Source organism: Leucoraja erinacea, chromosome 7 (genome assembly GCF_028641065.1).
Source record: "Leucoraja erinacea ecotype New England chromosome 7, Leri_hhj_1, whole genome shotgun sequence".
NCBI lineage: Eukaryota > Metazoa > Chordata > Chondrichthyes > Rajiformes > Rajidae > Leucoraja > Leucoraja erinaceus.
Window position 1 is genome coordinate 30,839,427 of NC_073383.1, and position 17,906 is coordinate 30,857,332.

At 43.5% G+C, this 17,906-nt stretch overlaps 1 protein-coding gene across 2 annotated transcripts in view; it reads left to right on the forward strand.

Moving 5' to 3' along the window:
* psmd14 (proteasome 26S subunit, non-ATPase 14) overlaps window positions 1–17,906 on the forward strand; it is an 82,107-nt gene that overhangs the window by 38,780 nt on the left and 25,421 nt on the right. For both annotated transcript variants that reach the window (XM_055638140.1, XM_055638139.1), the window contains exons 3-6: window positions 466–537; window positions 859–978; window positions 1,115–1,185; window positions 1,835–1,985. In XM_055638140.1, coding sequence (XP_055494115.1) covers window positions 466–537; window positions 859–978; window positions 1,115–1,185; window positions 1,835–1,985 — 414 coding nt within the window. The remainder of the gene's footprint in view (window positions 1–465; window positions 538–858; window positions 979–1,114; window positions 1,186–1,834; window positions 1,986–17,906) is intronic.

Below are 17,906 nucleotides of genomic sequence, written 5' to 3' on the forward strand. Positions count from 1 at the left end.
CAACCAGGTGGTTATTGAGGGAATCAAATACCTACTGATAACTTATTTACGTGCCATTCATTGTTGTACAAAACCACAACTTATGTCTATTATTTGTCCATCCAATTGAGAGAATGATCACTTTTTTTCTATTGATTGCTTTTGTGTTTTGTTTGGTTTAATTTCCTAATATGTAATCAAGCAACTTACAATCAATAAAATACGATTTTTACGAACTGGTGCTTGAGTGAGGCTCTTAAATATTGTACATTTTTAGACTACTAATTGAATTATAATTATAAATTTTAAGTTCAAAATGTGACATAATGTCAAATTTGGTTTTACATTTGAAAATCACTTTCTTTGCTTATTTGAAACAAATTATTTCAGCTGTGGTGATATATAAAGCACATAAAGAAATGAACCAACGAGTCTGTCTTCATAAAACTATTTGATGGCTAAAAACGTGTGTTTTTGTATTTCTAGGGCCCACCGACTGATGCCCCAGCTGTGGACACAGCAGAACAAGTCTACATCTCTTCCCTCGCTCTGCTAAAGGTAAGTTTAAATATGCTGGCTCTTTGATCACAATTAATAATGCAATTCAAAATGTAATAAGATTTCTCTATCTTGGTCATTTAATTAAATATTACAGCTCATTTGTATTTCAATTGCTTAGCTTTCTGTTTGCATTCGAAACAGTGCCTGGTGTCCTTAAATTATGCTTAATTGAGACATGCAAAGGTAGTGAGGAAACAACTTAAGTCGTCAATTTAGTGTTATGTGGTAGTGTTTAACACCTTCTAAAACATCGTGCTATCTTACCGAGTTGGAAAATACTGAGATGTAATATTCTTGATGTCTTTTGGGGGTGTGCAGATGTTGAAACATGGACGAGCTGGCGTTCCAATGGAAGTGATGGGTCTCATGCTCGGTGAATTTGTCGATGACTATACTGTCCGTGTTATTGATGTTTTTGCTATGCCTCAGTCAGGCACGGTGAGCAATACTTTTATCTCCTTTATCTGAATTAAATGACCAATTATCTGTTGATGATTTTGTCCCAAGTTTAATTGAAAGATATATTATTTTACCTGCTGGTAAAGACTTTGCCTTTTTATTTTTCTTTACTTAGGGTGTTAGTGTTGAAGCTGTTGATCCTGTGTTTCAAGCCAAAATGCTGGACATGTTAAAGCAGACAGGCAGGTAGGATGATCAATATGATCACCAGAAATCCGTGCTTAAAATATAATTTTTTAAATTAAATTTTCATATGTGCAATTGAATTAAATATATTTGTAGTCAGTGTATAAATATTTGTGTTTATAACTCTAAAGTTGATGTTTTATTTAGCATCTTTTTGTAGTTTCATTTTATACCTATCAACAGTTGTCATATGCTTGTTCAAATACCTTCACTGTGAAAAAGCTTAAAAATTAATGTTAACAAAAGGCTCAGCAGCACTGCAGAATAGTGTAAATTGCTTCTTGACTGAGTTCCTGGTCCCACTGCTGCTTTAATTGATATTTGAAGGGTGGATATTTACTCTCAAGTGCTGAAAGGGTAAAAACTGGCTCGGGGAAGGTGTGGTAACAGGGTGAAAAATTGAAAGCATGATCTACCACTGCTAATGCACATCTTTTTTAATGATAGCGCTTGTATGACACACTTTTTTCACTTCCACACCATCATAAATGTATGTTGAATGAGTTCCCATTTTTCATACTTTATCATGTTATCATGTGCGTGTTGTCCTTTTTGTTGAGCTTAATTTATTTTTTGCCTTCTTTGCTCATAGCAGTATTTGGCCTTTTATTTTCTAAATAAAAACACTTAACCATTTGCTCTGTTTTAGGCCTGAAATGGTTGTTGGCTGGTACCATAGTCACCCTGGCTTTGGATGCTGGCTTTCAGGAGTTGACATCAACACGCAGCAGAGCTTTGAAGCCCTGTCAGAGAGAGCTGTTGCCGTAGTAGTGGATCCTATTCAGAGCGTAAAGGGGAAGGTATGATCAGATTCTTCACAAATTTGCTGTTTATCTGACAGTCTATGCATACTATATATTATTTTATTTAAAATACTGAAAATGCTCTAATGCCCAACCTTCGTTTATGTTGTTAAGAATGTTAAGTATAAGAGATTAATGTGAGCTGAGCCTTATTAACCGATAATTTTCCTTGAAGTTTATCTTAATTATTGAGATGCACTTACATTTCTTGATTTCTATCCAAAGCTGCCTTAGACCGTTTGATTTAGAAAGAGCATCACTAAATAAAGAGTAAACCAATCATTAGAGGCATGAAGGAGAACTTTGAACCCTCGATAAATACACCTCCTTGGGGTACAAATGAAGAATTTAGCTTTATTTTTTAAAGACTTTATAAAGAAAATTGAATTATGAAATGATTTGTTGCCTGTGTTAATTATGAAGCTAACCATAAAGAAGAACCATTAAATGAGGGTGTATTAATTTTCCTTTTTTGTTTTGAAACAATGTTGACTTGCAGTGATATGCCACAATCAGAAAGAATGGCTCTGGAGCCCGAAAAAAAAAATATATATACATTTCTCAAATTGACTGTACGTTAAAAAGGACTGCACATTCTTATGCCCATTTTACTGAACTCATTCTAACATGTAAAGATAGTTTTTAACTTTGACAATATACTATGGAGATTTGAGTCCCTATACCATCAAAACACGAGTGTGTTGATTGTTAAACTAATGTAGTGCCTTGCAAATAATAAAGACTGACATAGCATGATAATAACTTGCTGCGTATATAATGAATATCCAGGTTATAATGCCTTCCAGAAATAATTGTAAATTTTGAATGTTAAGTGACCATTTCCAATCATTTCTGCTACTTTATTGTACCTGCAAGCTAGATAATTGGAAATGTTTAACATTTCCAGGGAGATGATTGAACCGCAGTTTGGGGTACAATTCACCTTTGTTACAGTGTGTTCTTTCTGTTGTTGTTCTGTTCCTTTCTTTTTTATTCTCTTCTGGCCCCATATGCCATTTTCCCATTTCCTGTCTCATGACAGCAGGGAGCAGGTCTATTATCACCTTCTCAGAGCTGTCTGCAAATGTGAGAGGCAATTCGATTTTGCTCTACCACAGGGAGGGTATGTTATAAAGAGAGCAGAATGTAAAGAAATTGACTATGCGGATTACTGGCTTAAACCACTGCTGAGTAGTCTTGTTGCAGCATGTATGGCCATTCTGATGTGGAAGTTAATGAAGTCATTATTAATGATTTGTCATTTTAGTTACTGGAGGTAAATGTACTTATTACATTTTATGACTAATTTTATCATAGCATGATAGTCATTAATCTTCTGCAAGATACAGTACTAAATTTTTGAAAGGCAATATGTGTAAAAGACATTCGATGTTTAAAATGTACTTTTACTTTTGAAAAGTTGCTGTGGAGTTTTCTATTCAGAACAAAAATATTTGATATCCTATTGTGAGAAGATGCATTTGTACCTTTGAGGCATTGTGCACTAGGTTAAATGCATCATTTATCATTATTAACACCAATATAATATACATTTTCCATTACGGGGAGCCATTTTTTCTCCTTTACAAATTGGTTTCATTTGATTGTTAATTACAAGACTTGTACACGCCATGCATTGTCCCCGTCACAGAAATATCGAAATAGGTTATATACTTCTAACATTTGGCTATGTATATTCTGAATCTGATTTATAAGACGCTGACATGATGTAAAACTTTGTCAATTGCACAGATTGTAATTATCTTGCAGATTGATTCATTGGATGTTGTGCACGTGTGCTTGTGGTTTTCCAGTGTTTTTTTGTTTCCGTTTAAATATTCCATTCAGTTCTTTTAGGCCAGTGTTAATTTAAAAAAAAATTTGGATTGGATGTTTGCTTGTTGAGGTGAAGTATATGGTCTGCTTAAAAATAATAAACCTTTCTTTCCATTCATGGAATAGCAAAGAGGGGAAGGGAAGCCAAGAGCTCAGCCTATAACACCAAGGAGGAATTGCTAGTCAAATTGATTATCTCGATATGACTTTGACCATGATATACTGCTGAGGAATTCATGGGATACCTAGCATTTGCATAACATTTCCAAATTTGATATGCAAACAGATTCATAGTGCTTCTTATCAACAAATCAGCCTTATTGTAATTTATGCACAATATACCCAGTGGATGTAGCCTTCACACAATGCATGTAGCCCTTACAAAAATAGATTTGAATTTCTTCCAATTTTCACATTGCCTTGTTTTATAAAATTTGTCTTCATGTCTGTATTGACATGATCATAATAATTTTTTAAAACTCGGTTTGATTAGCAAAGTCAGGTTTATAACCAGTTTTACCGTTGCTTCAAATTCCTGCCATGGGTAACAAATAAGTCCCACTTGAACAGAACAAAATGGTCACAATTACCAGCTGAGAATAATAAAAAAAACATTGAGGAAGTTTAGTTTTGTTTAGATATACAGCATGGAGACAGACCCTCGGCCCACTGAGTCTGTGCTAACCAACAATTACCCATGCACTAGTTCTATGTTATCCAAGTTTCGCATCCCACATACTGGGGGCAATTTACTGAGGGCCAATTAACCTACAAACCTGCACGTCTTTGGAATGTAGGATGAAACCAGAGCACGCGGGGAAAGCCCACGCGGTCATAGGGAGAACATACAAACTCTGCACAGAGAACACCCGTAGTCACGATCGAACCTGGATCCCTGGCAGTAACTTCTGCTGCGCCATTAGACGAACTCTAATTCTTGAGGTTGGACATAGGTTTAGAGGCCCAAACACAGGGAAAATGCGAGTAGCTCAGGTAGTCAGCATGGTCGAGTTGGGCCGAAGGACTTACCTCCATGCTCAATAATTAATTGATTCCAACAGTGACAATTCTACATGGGTGTAGTTCGAGACATTTACATAGAATTCATTTATGAAGGGCATGTTTAAGAAAGAACTGCAGATGTTGGAAAAATCGAAGGTAGACAAAAAGCTGGAGAACTCAGCGGGTGAGGCAGCATCTATGGAGCGGATTGGGTGACGTTTCGGATCGAGACCCTTCTTCAGACTGATGTGGGGTGGGGGGGGAGAAGAAAGGAAGAACCGGAGACAGTAGGCTGTGGGAGAGCTGGGAAGGGGAGGGGAAGGAGAGAGAAAGCAAGGACTACCTGAAATTGGAGGTCAATGTTCATGCCGGTGGGGTGTAAACTACTCAAGCGAATGTTAAAAAACAACTGCAGATGCTGGAAAAATCGAAGGTAGACAAAAAGCTGGAGAAACTCAGCGGGCGAGGCAGTTTTATGAAGGAAATATCTGCTACCTACTGATCATGTTCTCACTTGATGGTCCAGACATAATATCCAGCAGGAAGCAACTGGTAAGCAAGAGGGAGCCAGAACCCATATTGATGTTTTATTTTAGTCCCTCCATAACTAAGAAGCGCAATTGGCAACTGCAGTATCCCAAGTGTTGTACTGCTGAAGATAGACACAAAAAGCTGGAGTAACACAGTGGGACAGGCAGCATCTCTGGAGAGAAGGAATGGTTGACGTTTTGGGTCGAGACCCTGCCGAGTTCAGATCAGGGAGTGAACCAGGTTCCTTCTGTGTGATTTGGCATAAATCATACAAAATGGTATAACCAATACAAATAATTTTAATAAAATGGAATCACTCATTTGGAACCTGCATTTTTATTCAATTTTTCATCAAATTGCCCTTAAGTAAACTTTCAAGATTAACTCAGAATGCAAACATAAAATTCGGATTAATATCAATGTAGAAAACATGCATAACACTTATCCTTTGGCAATTAGTCATGGGGTTATACAGCAGGGAGGCAGGCCCTTCGGCCCAACTTGACCATGCTGACCACGGTACCTACCTGAGCTACTCTCATTTCCAAATGCTGACAAATGGGACTAGCTTAGATCAGGAACTTGGTCGACATGGCCGAGTTGGTCCAAAGGGCCTGTTTCCGTGCTGTATGAATTTACGACTCTATCCATGTACCTGACTAAATGCCTTTTAAATATTGCAATTGTACCCACTTCTATAGCTTCCTCTGGCAGCTCAATCTATATACCCATTACTCTCTGTGTGAAAAAAGTTCAGGTCGCTTTTAAATCTTCTTGTTCTCACCTCAACTTCTAGTCTTTGTGTCCTCTACCCCAGTAGAGAAACTGTGACCATCTGCCTTATCTTTGCCCCTCATGTTTTTACCAGCTTCCAGAACTGCACAAAATGCGCCAAATGTGGTCTCACCTACGACTTGTACAGTTGTAACTTGATGTCCACTCCTGTTGACTATGCACTATCCAGTAAAGGCAAACGTGTCAAACACTACCTTTACCACCCTGTTTACCTATCTCCCACTTTCAGGGAACTATGTACCTCTTCCCCTAGATCTCTTTATTCTCCAACACTCTCCATGACTCTACTGTGTGCATCTAGTCCTGGTTTAACTTACCAAATTGCAACACCGCACAATTGTCCGAATAAAATTCCATCTGCCATTCTTTGGCCCACTTATTGTAATTTAAGTTAACCCTCTTCACTGTCTACCATACCACCAATTTTTGCAAAATGACTAACCATGTTATCAAAATGGCCATCCAAATAATTTATACGAGACCAAGTGGGACCCGTTGGGTCCCATTCACACGGGAGGCCTGGTCCACCAACGCAACCCATTCCCCAACGTAATATTCCACCACTCACCCGTTCCCCCAACACAATATTCCACCATTCCCCCGAAGCCCCTAACTGTGCAAGTGCGGCTCATTTCCCCATATCCCCCAGCACTCCCTCCCCCTCCTCTTCATGTGTGGGAGAGGAGAGAAGATGGTTTGTGGAAGGGGTGTGGTTTGTGGCAAAGGGGGTGTGTAGGTGGGGTGGAGGAGGGGGAGAGGGGAAGGGGGGGGGTGTGTGTATGGGCAGGGGGGGGTGCGTGAGGCGAGGGGGGCGTGAGGGGTGTGTGAGGCGTGAGGGGGGGGGGGGGGAGGGTGAGAGAGGGGGGGGGGTCCATGAGGGGGGGGGGGGGGGGGTGGTGTGGGGCGGGGGGTGCGTGAGGCGGGGGGTGGGTGAGGCGGGGGGTGCGTGAGGCGGGGGTTGCGTGAGGCGGAGGGGATATGAGGAGGGGGGGGGGCGGGGGGGTGTGGGGGCAGGGGGGAGGGTGTGGGCAGGGGGGGCGAGGGTGTGAGGGCAAGGGGGGGTTTGTTGGGAGGAGGGCGTGTGGGGGCGGGGGGTGAGGGGGGGAGAGGTGGGTGGGTTGTGGGGGCAGGGCAGGGCAGCGAGCGATGTTGAGCCGGGGAGGCGGGGGGGGGGGGGGGTGGTGTGTGTGTGGGGGGGGGGGATGGATGTGTGGGCAGGGGGTGGGGTATCACGGGGGAGGGAGCAGGAACCAGCGAGGGGGACCAGAGGGGAAGCGGCTGTAGCTGACAGTGCGCTGAGGACTCAACGGGCGTTTGTCGGTGGACGTTCTCCGCTGTGATCAGAGTCTCCGTTTTCTGTCTGGCGACTTTTCCGCCGCCGGGCTGCGTTGGGCCAGGCCGTTTCCGGTTCCTCTGAAAATTGTGACTGGTTGGAGAGCAGGTCATCCAGAGTCTCCCTCAGCTTCAATCGAGTCTCCGTTTTCCGTTTGGCAACATCGGCGACATCTCAGCACCAGGCTGGGTTGGGAGGGGCCGCTTCTGGTCACTCCGAAAACTGTGTCTGGTTGGAGACCTCCTCCGGCCATCCAGAGCCTCCCTCAGCTCCAGTAAAGATGCGATGGAAACCTTCACCGGCCATCTAGAGCGTCCCTATGTATAGATAGATGACAAACAACAGTGGACCCAGCACCGATCCATGTACCATACCACTGGTCACAGGCCTCCAACCTGGGCAAACAACCATTCATGACCACCCTCTGACCCCTTGCACCATGCTAATTTTTTATCCAATTGATTAGTACACTCTGGATCCCATCTGAACTAATCTTTCAGACAAACCTATCGTGTGCGGCCTTGTCAAAGGCCTTGCTACAGTTCATGTAGACGACATCCACTACACTGCCCTTGTCAATCCTCTTCAAAAAACTCAATCAAATTCATGAGATACAATTTTCCACGCACAAAGCCACGCTGATTATGTCTTTTCAAATACTGGTGGATCCTGTCTTTCAGAATACCCTCTACTAATTCTCCCACCGCTGAATATAGGGTCACAGGCCTATAGTTTCCCAGCTTGTCCCTGCAGCTCATTTTAAACAAAGGCAACCTTAGCCACCCTAAACTCTCAAAGTACCTCACATGTGACTCAAGGGCCTGTCCCACTTACGTGTCCTTGGCATGCTAATTACGCGACCTCATGGTCACATTGAGCCGCGACAGTCCCGCGCGACTTCATTTGATCGCACAGTCGTTTGGAGTGCGTGACGTCATTTGAAGATGGATGCAAAATGCAGGATTAACTCAGCGGGACCGGCAACATCTCTGGAGAGAAGGAATGGATGATGTTTCGGGTCGAGACTTCTTCAGTCTGAAAGAAGGGTCTTGACCCGAAACATCACCCATTGCTTCTCTCCAGAGATGCTGCCGGTCCCGCTGAGTTACTCCTGCATTTTGTGTCTATCTTCAATTTTCTTGGCCCCGCTCTGGGAGTAGAAGTGGAGGCGAATCCGGACCGCAACGGCCGTGAGTCCCAAGCCGAGCTCGGCGATCGTTTGCCTGCTTCTACTGATGTTGAAGGTGAGACGTTGCGTCGCGCCAGGGTCTGTCCAAATTTGGCCGTCAGTTCTGCGACAGGCCGTTGGCGCGCGAAGATTTCGTTCGCTACAAAAATTTCGGTGCCCCGCGCGATGTCACGCACAACTACATACCCCTCTGCGCTTCTCAGTGAGACCGGCCCCGTGCGGCCACACGATGCCCTTGCTCCTCAACGCGACCACAAGGTTGCGTAATTTGCGTGCCAAGGACACGCAAGTGGGACAGGCCCTTAAAGATGATGTGATTGAAGTAAAGTCTCTGCACTTTACTCCCTAGCTTTTCATAATGCTCTTAGGTACACTTGGTCAGGTAACAGTGATTTATCCACTTTAATATGCTTTACGATCACCTGCACCTCATCTTTTGTGATGCGCTTATGCTCCAAGACATTACAGATTCTTCTTTATCTTATTTTCCTTAGCTACGTCCTGTCCTTTTTTTGCTTTCTTGACCGCCTTCTTATAAGTGCACATTCGCATCTCTTATACTCAAGGGTTTGAGTTGATCCCAGCTACCTTTATCTGTTATACGCCTACTTTTTCCTGGTCGGAGCCTCAATATAGCTCGTTAATGAGTATTCTCTTATCCTGGCAGTTTTGCACTTCTCTCCTATCCCAGAGCGACACAGTGACTCAGCGCAAGAGACCCAGGTTCCATCCTGACCTCGGATGCTGTCTATGTAGAGTTTGCATGTTCGCCCTGTATCTGTGTGGGTTTCCGCTGGGTGCTCCGGTTTTCTCCCACATCCCAAAGATGTGTGGGCTTGTAGGTTCATTGGTCTCTATAAATTGCCCCTAATGTGTAGGAAGTGGATGAGAAAGTTGGATAAAATAGAACTCGTGTGAACGGGTGAATGATGGTTGGTGTGGACTCCGTGGGACAAAGGGCCTGTTTCCATGCTGTATCTCTCATCTCTAACAGGAACCCTCTCACTAGCCAATCCTCGCTTTACCTCCAAACAGCCTCTCACAATCAGCCATTGCAACTTTCATAGAAACATAGAAAATAGGTGCAGGAGTAGGCCATTCGGCCCTTCGAGCCTGCACCGCCATTCAATATGAACATGGCTGATCATCCAACTCAGTATCCTGTACCTGCCTTCTCTCCATACCCCCTGATCCCTTTAGCCACAAGGGCCACATATAACTCCCTCTTAAATATAGCCAACGAACTGGCCTCAGCTACCTTCTGTGGCAGAGAATTCCAGAGATTCACCACTCTCTGTGTGAAAAATGTTTTCCTCATCTCGGTCCTAAAAGATTTCCCCCTTATCCTTAAACTGTGACCCCTTGTTCTGCACTTCCCCAACATCGGAAACAATCTTCCTGCATCTAGCCTGTCCAACCACTTAAGAATTTTGTAAGTTTCTATAAGATCCCCCCTCAATCTTCTAAATTCTAGCGAGTACAAACCGAGTCTATCCAGTCTTTCTTCATATGAAAGTCCTTCTTCTTCTTCTTTCGTGTGGCGTGCACAGCCTAAAGTTGTTGGACAACTTGTTCTATTTGATCTTCCGTTTGTGCACGTCGAGTTGATTGCATTAGTCGAAACAGGGCGAAGGTTGACCACGTGAAGGTTGCAATCTTCCAACACATATGAAAGTCCTGACATCCCAGGAATCAGTCTGGTGAACCTTCTCTGTACTCCCTCTATAGCAAGAATGTCTTTCCTCAGATTAGGAGACCAAAAGTGTACGCAATACTCCAGGTGTGGTCTCACCAAGACCCTGTACAACTGCAGTAGAACCTCCCTGCTCTTATACTCAAATCCTTTTGCTATTGTCTCCAAAGTTTTGCTTCTGTCTCCAAAGCTGTTGGAATCCTTCTGGAGAGTTCAGTCATGGAAAGCGTCTGGCTCTGATGGTGCACCTGGCCATGTTCTCACATCTGAGGTTTCCACCAATTTTGCAAAATCATCCATAATATCGATATGGAGGTAGGAATTGCAGATGCTGGTTTACACCGAAGATAGACACAAAATGCTGGAGTAATTCAGCAGATCATGCAGCGTCTCTGGATAAAAGGAATGGGTGATGTTTCGGATCTGAGAAGTCAAGTCAAGTCAAGTCAAGTCAAGTTTATTTGTCACATACACATACGAGATGTGCAGTGAAATGAAAGTGGCAATGCTCGCGGACTTTTGTGCAAAAGACAAACAACAAAACAACCAAATTATAAACACAATCATAACACACATATTCTTTTACATAATAAATAATAGAAAGAAAAACGTTCTGTAGAGTTAGTCCCTGGTGAGAAAGGCGTTTACAGTCCGAATTGCCTCTGGGAAGAAACTCCTTCTCAACCTCTCCGTTCTCACTGCATGGCAACGGAGGCGTTTGCCTGACCGTAGCGGCTGGAACAGTCCGTTGCAGGGGTGGAAGAGGTCTCTCATGATTTTGTTTGCTCTGGAGTTGCGCCTCCTGTTGTATAGTTCCTGCAGGGGGGTGAGTGAAGTTCCCATAGTGCGTTCGGCCGAACGCACTACTCTCTGCAGAGCCTTCTTGTCCTTGGCAGAGCAATTCCCGAACCAGATGGTAATGTTCCCGGACAAGATGCTTTCCACCGCCGCTGCGTAGAAGGGTTCTGTTCTGAAACATCACCTCTTCCCTTTCTCTAGAGATGCTGCCTGACCTGCTGAGTTACTGCAGCATTTTGTGTCTATCCATAATACCGATGCCCATGAAGTGCAAGATGACATTCCTCAACGATTACCGAACAGGGGCATTTGTGTCCATTATGATGAAGCGTTTGGATAGTTTGGTTATGAGCAAATCAATTCGTCCTCAGTAATAACCTGAACCTGCTTCAATTTGCCAATCACTCCAGCAGATTGACAGTAGATGTGATCTCGCTGGATAACCACTCTGCGCTCAACCACTTGGTCAACAGGAACACCTACGTCAGGCTGTTCATTGAGTACAGTTCGACGTTCAACACCATTATCCCTTCCAAATCATTGCAACCTCAGGGAACATGCTGTGCTCCTCTCTATGCAACTTAATCGTTGACTTTCTCGGCAGCAGACCTCAATAAGCGAGTTTGGTATTCTGTAAAACGCAAGGAATCATGGGATTTATGGTCATTCACCATAAAGAAAAAGCGAACAAAGCGCTGGTTGAAGAAACTGTTTATAAATTATTGTCTTTATTCATAATTTATGTGTAAAAATATATTTAATCTGAGGAACGGGGGTACCATGTGGTCACATTATAGGAAAATTTATGTATTCCAGACTGCAATACAACGATGATAATTTCAAGTCGAATTTCACTATTTTGCTCATTTCAAGGCAATGGAATTCTTCAGAATTCATCTATGAATACGAATGAGCAATGAAATTATCGATTCCAGAGATACTCATAAATAGTCAACTCCTAATCCCCCCCAAAGGAACAGGTAGCGAGAGAGCGGGGTGCAACAGCGAGAGAGAGAGGGCAGATGCGAGTGGGAGACAGGGAGACCGTGCACACAGCCCTGCGCCTCATCCGCAGCCAAGATTAAACCCAGGTTCCCGGCGTTGCAAGCGCTGCTGAACCGCCTCCTGAGTGCCCCATCCCCGCCGAGGGGGTGGTCGGAGACATCCGGGGCGACCCCAGACCGACGACACCAGTGGCCTCAGGCCCACAGCCAGCGTGGAGAAGAAGCGCCAATCCCAGCTCAACTTCGCCTGTCCCGCCGGGCCAACCGACAGCCCCGGACCGACGACACCAGTGGCCCCAGGCCCACAGCCAGCACGGAGAAGAAACGCCAATCCCAGCTCAACTCCGCATGATCCGCCGAGCCACCGCAGCACCCCGTGTGCATTCCTGCCGATGACCGGCGCTCAGCCCCCGCTGGCACTGAGGGGGCCAACCGACAGCCACTGGACAAGGAGAGAGGCTCAGCCGACGGTTCCCGGCCCACCGGGGAACTGACCCCCCTCCAGGAGCAGGAACCAGCGCCAGGTCCCCATGCTGGCTGCAAGCCCAGCCTGACACCTCCGGCCACCCCTGGACAGGGATGAGACATCCAGGAGGGGACGGGGACGGCCCAACAGGGTCGACTCAACAGCGCCGGTGACCCGGCCCCGACCATGGACGAGCACACTCTCGCTCACTCACCAAAGCATAAAGCAATATAAACGACAAAATAATCTTAGCTTATAACAAAGGAACAATAAATACAACTGATTCATAGTTTGAAAGCAGTATTTTCTTACCTAGAAGAATCAAAGCTGGAAAAAAAGGAAGAAATGTGCCGTGTGCTTTGTATGCAGCTCCACTGCTTTCCAGCAATGTTTATGCATAGTGAACTTTGACCTGGGCATGCGAAGTCGGAATACCGAACTTGCTTATTCATACAGATTGGCAACACCTCCTCCTTGCTGAGATTATCAGCACAAGCCACCTTTGGGTTGTATTCTCTGTTCCTTGCTCTACTTTCTCTATTCCAATAACCGTGTAGCCAGACACGGCTCCAATTGTGAATCTGCTGACTACCACCTTCGTTGGACGAATAATGTGTGAAGACGGGTAAATGGGTTAGAGCGCAGGAAGGAGATCAACGATCTGGTTGAGTGGTGCCAGAATAGCAATCAAGACCAAGTGGCTGCCTGTTGACATCGGGAACACGAAGCAAGGGACCGCGCAGCAGTCTTTATTGGCGGGATGGCAAAGAGAGAGTCAACAAGTTCCCGGGCATACACATCTCCGATATTCTTCCCTGGGCCCAGCTCACTGATACAATCGCCAAGTAAAGTTTGAGGAGCTCTAGCACATTGATGAATACTGCATCAAACCCTTACATGTGTATGGTGGAGAGCATATTGACACCACAACCTGCTTAAGAATGAAAGAGGCTGCAGGACGTGGTGAACAATGCCCGATCCATTGCGGGTACTGACCTCCCTACCATAGAAGGGATCTACAAGAAGCAGAGCCTCAAGAAGACAACTGATATCAACAAAGAGCCACATCACCATGGCCACGCTCTCTTCCCACTGCTATCATCACGAAAAAGGTACAGGAGCCCGAAAACCGTTACCACCAGGCGCCTCCCGGGACATAGAGGTGTCCAGGTGAGGAGAGGGACATCTGTTGCAACCTGGCGCTTACCTGGATGTATTTGGATTGGGGGCACTCCAGTACTTCAGGCATGTGGACAGGACTTTGGACATTTTCTTTGTAAATGCTGCCAAAATATGGAGACTGTGTATTTGTGGATTGTGCAAAATGATTTCCAATGTGCTGTGCATACGTGACAATAAAGAACAATTGAAGACCAGGTTCTTCCCATCAACCATCAGCTTCTTGAACCACACTGCACAACCCTACCTCAACCACTTCCACCCTACCAAACCTCTGTAGTCTTTGTCCTGCTGTTGTGCTTTGACCAAGCCAAATTTTGGTGATACTTACATCTATTGTCCAAATCCCATGGGGGGATTATGCTGCGTGCAAGTAAGGAACAGTTAACTCAGTACGCACTGAAAATGTTGCGTTTGTGAAGAAAGCAAATCTCTCCAATTATTTTCATGTTAAATTCTACGTTTTTTAATTGTAATGTAGAATTGCAGTCACTTTCATATAACAGTCTGTAATCGTCTGGTCTGATCAGACTGAAGCATTTTGCAAGCATTTTGAGAGTATCTGTTGCCTAATGATCAAAGAATAACAAAGGCATTGCAACTATTAGGTTTTAATCATGTTCCATATTTCCTTTATCGAGGGATGTTTATTCTTCTTTCAGTTGACAAGATATGATAGTAATAATGTGCTTTCACTTGAACTAATGCAGTGAACTGCAGGCTACTGCAGCATTCCCAGTGAAACCTCTTGGATCCAATGCCAAATTTAGATGATTATTCCCACCTCGCTGTCCGCTCCTTTAAAGTTTATAGTAATGGGGACACAAAGCTAAGACGTCTCCAAGGAAAATACAAGAAAAGCACACACTCTTACCCTCAGGAATGTCTTTTCCTCGGCTAAAATTGATGTTTTATAAATTATTTCACTGTTTCAAAGTCTAAGCTCACAATCACAGTCTTTCAATGATATTCATTTGGCATGAGTCAGTTTCATTTCTGTGTGCTTTTCATCAGAAATGGCCTGAAAAGTAAAATGTATCTGAATTTTTTATGCTGTGGGCTTACTGAGGACAGATGATGATGTTTTTCACTTTGGGATGCTTGACAGTGCATTCCAGTATAAAAAACATCTAAATGGCCACAAAACCTCGCTGCTCTTTCAAGGTCACACTTTTCACTTAATTTTTAAAGTAAACTGCTGCGAACTGAGTAGTCGATAACTGGTCAGTTGTGGGTGATAAAAGAAATTTAGATGGGACATTAGTCTTTCTCCCAGTTTGCCACATTCACAAAATGCCTTTTATGCTCTAATTTTTCCTCAGGTTTTGTATGCATTTGTTTACGTTTGGTAGAATTGGAAGAGATTTCTTCTGTTTTATTATATTTTATTTACTCTTTAAATCTTTACATCCTTTGGAAAAGTATTTCACATTTTGTCGCATTACACTGAATACTGAAGATTAGGAAGCTTACTCCTGTAAAAGATGCTATTTTTGGCAATGGTCGTGCAGAACAACAAAAATAAATGTATTTATGACTGACACACAACATCTGCTTCCAGAAATGACAGTTTGTAAAGAAAGCTAACCAAGTCCCCACTGCTTTAAGCTAATTATATTTGCAAGGTTGTAGTGAGTGCATATATTATGCAAAAGATAGCATTACATAATTGTGATTCAGCAGGTTTGGCTATTACACTGGAATTTATTGATCTTTGTTTGAAAAAAAATTGCTCCCGGAACAGAAAATGGTGCATGCTAATGTTTATCTTGCTACCAGTAAATTCACAGCAATCACTTCTGAACATCTCTCCAATAAAGATGTGTTAATTACAAATCAGACAAGGTCTTCCATTATATTAAAGCTACTAACAAGAAGACAGCAGGAATCACACATGTAAATAGCATCATCAGCCCCCACTTAGTCCTATATTTTGATCTGTGGATGCTGCTTAGACTAAAGGTGCCATTAAAGTCTAGTTCCATGAAACAGATAGCAGCCTAAGAATCACATTTATTCAACAAGAAAATAGACCTTTAACATGAATTTAGCAAACCTGAGAAATAAGAATCTATTGGTGTGCCCAGCTACACGCAGTGGTAATCAGCAGCAAAAATCAAAATTAGTTCCTTCCAGAATGAACAGAACTGCCAAATTGGTCTGTCAAGAGCAGATTTTTGTAGTTACAACTTTGAAAACTTAAAAGGTAATTAAAAATAGAAATTTGGTTTGAAAACATTTTGAATAGTAAAATATCTCAGTGTTTCTACGACGGTGTCCAGTCACAGTTTATATTTATTTGTGAAGTTCATGAAAGATCAGACCAGCTTTGACTTCATTTGTGCATTTTATTTCTCTGGAACGGTTTGGTCCAGGTTATGTCCACATTGGGGTGCTCCATAATGTTGGGGACATCAAAGAAAATAGAGTGTACAATGTATTGATTCAAGAGTCTTGATTTGAAAAATCATGAAGACATTAAAGGCAATGCAATATTGCAGAAAACGTTTACCAGAAGGCTGACACAAAGTGCTGGAGAAACTGAGCGGGTCAGGCAGCACCTCTGGAGAAAAAGGATGAGTGATGTTTCGGTTGCAAACCTTCTTCAGACTCTGTCCCTGGAATCTGAAGAAGGGTTCCGACCCAAAGTGCCACCCATCCTTTTTCTCCAGTGATGCTGCCTGACCCACAGAGTTACTCCAGGACTTTGTGTCTATATTCGGTATAAATCAGCATCTGCAGTTCCTTCTTACACATCATTTACCAGAAGGCTGCTTGGATTAGAGGGTATTAGCTATTACGAAAGATTGGACAAACTTGAATTGTTTTCTCTGGAGTGCTGGAAGGATGGAGGGGAGACCTGACAGAAGTATATAAAATTACGAGATGTATAGGTAGAGTAGACGGTCAGAACCTTTTTCTCCAGGATGGATGTTAAAGACTAGAGGGCATAGCTTGAAGGTGAGAGGCGCAAAGTTCAAAAAGATTTGTGGGGCAGGTTTTTTTACACAGAGGGCGATGTGTGCCTGGAACACACTGCCAGGGGTGGTGGCAGAGGACGATATGATACTGCTATTTGAGAGGATTTTGGATAAGCACATGGATATGGAAGAAATGGAGGGATATTGATTTCATACAGACGGAGGAGATTAGTTTAATTGGGCATAATGTTCGGCACAGACATTGTTGACTGAAGGCCCTGTTCCTGTGTTGCACTGTTCTGTACCATGTTCTAAAGTGACTGCAGCCAAATAATTAACATGAAATGCTTTAAATATTCTCTCCCCGCACCATCAGTACACCATGGCTACAATCTACAATCTACAAAATGCACAGCAGCAACTCCCCTTATTCAATAGTGACCCGCAAATCCTCAATCCTTAACGCAAGAAAGGTCAGGCAACAGGTGCATGGGACAACACATTCTTGAAGTTCCCCTCCACAGTTGCATATCAATTGGATCTGAAAATGTAATCCCATTTTTAATCCTATCTGGAACTAAATGCAGATCTTTCCTCCTCCCTTTATCACAGGTAGATAGGGTGGTCAAAAAGGCTTCTGACACATTGGCCTTCATCAGTCAGACCATTGAGTATAGAAGTTGGGAGGTCATGTTACAGTTGTGTAAGACCTTGGTGAGGCCACATTGAGAGTATTGTGTTCAGTTCCGGACACCATATCATAGGAAAGATGTTGTTAAATTGGAAAAGGTGTAGAAAGGATTTACGAGGATGTTGCCAGGATGTTGCCTGAGCCATAGGGCGAGGTTGAGCAGGCTAGGACTCTATTCCTTAGAGTGCCGGAGGAGGAGGGGTGATCTTACAGAGGAGTGCAAAATCATGAGAGGATTAGACGCCCAGAGTCCCTTGCCCAGAGAATGCAAATCGAGATCCAGAGGACATAGGTTTAAGGTGAGGCAGGAAAGATTTAATAGGAACCTGGAGGATAATTTTTTCACTTAAAGGCTGGTAGGTGTATGGAACGAGCAGCCGGAAGAGGTAGTTGAGACAAGGACTATGGCAATGTTTGAGAATCATTAGACAGGTACATAGATAGGACAGGTTTGGAAGGCTATGGGCCAAATGCAGGCTG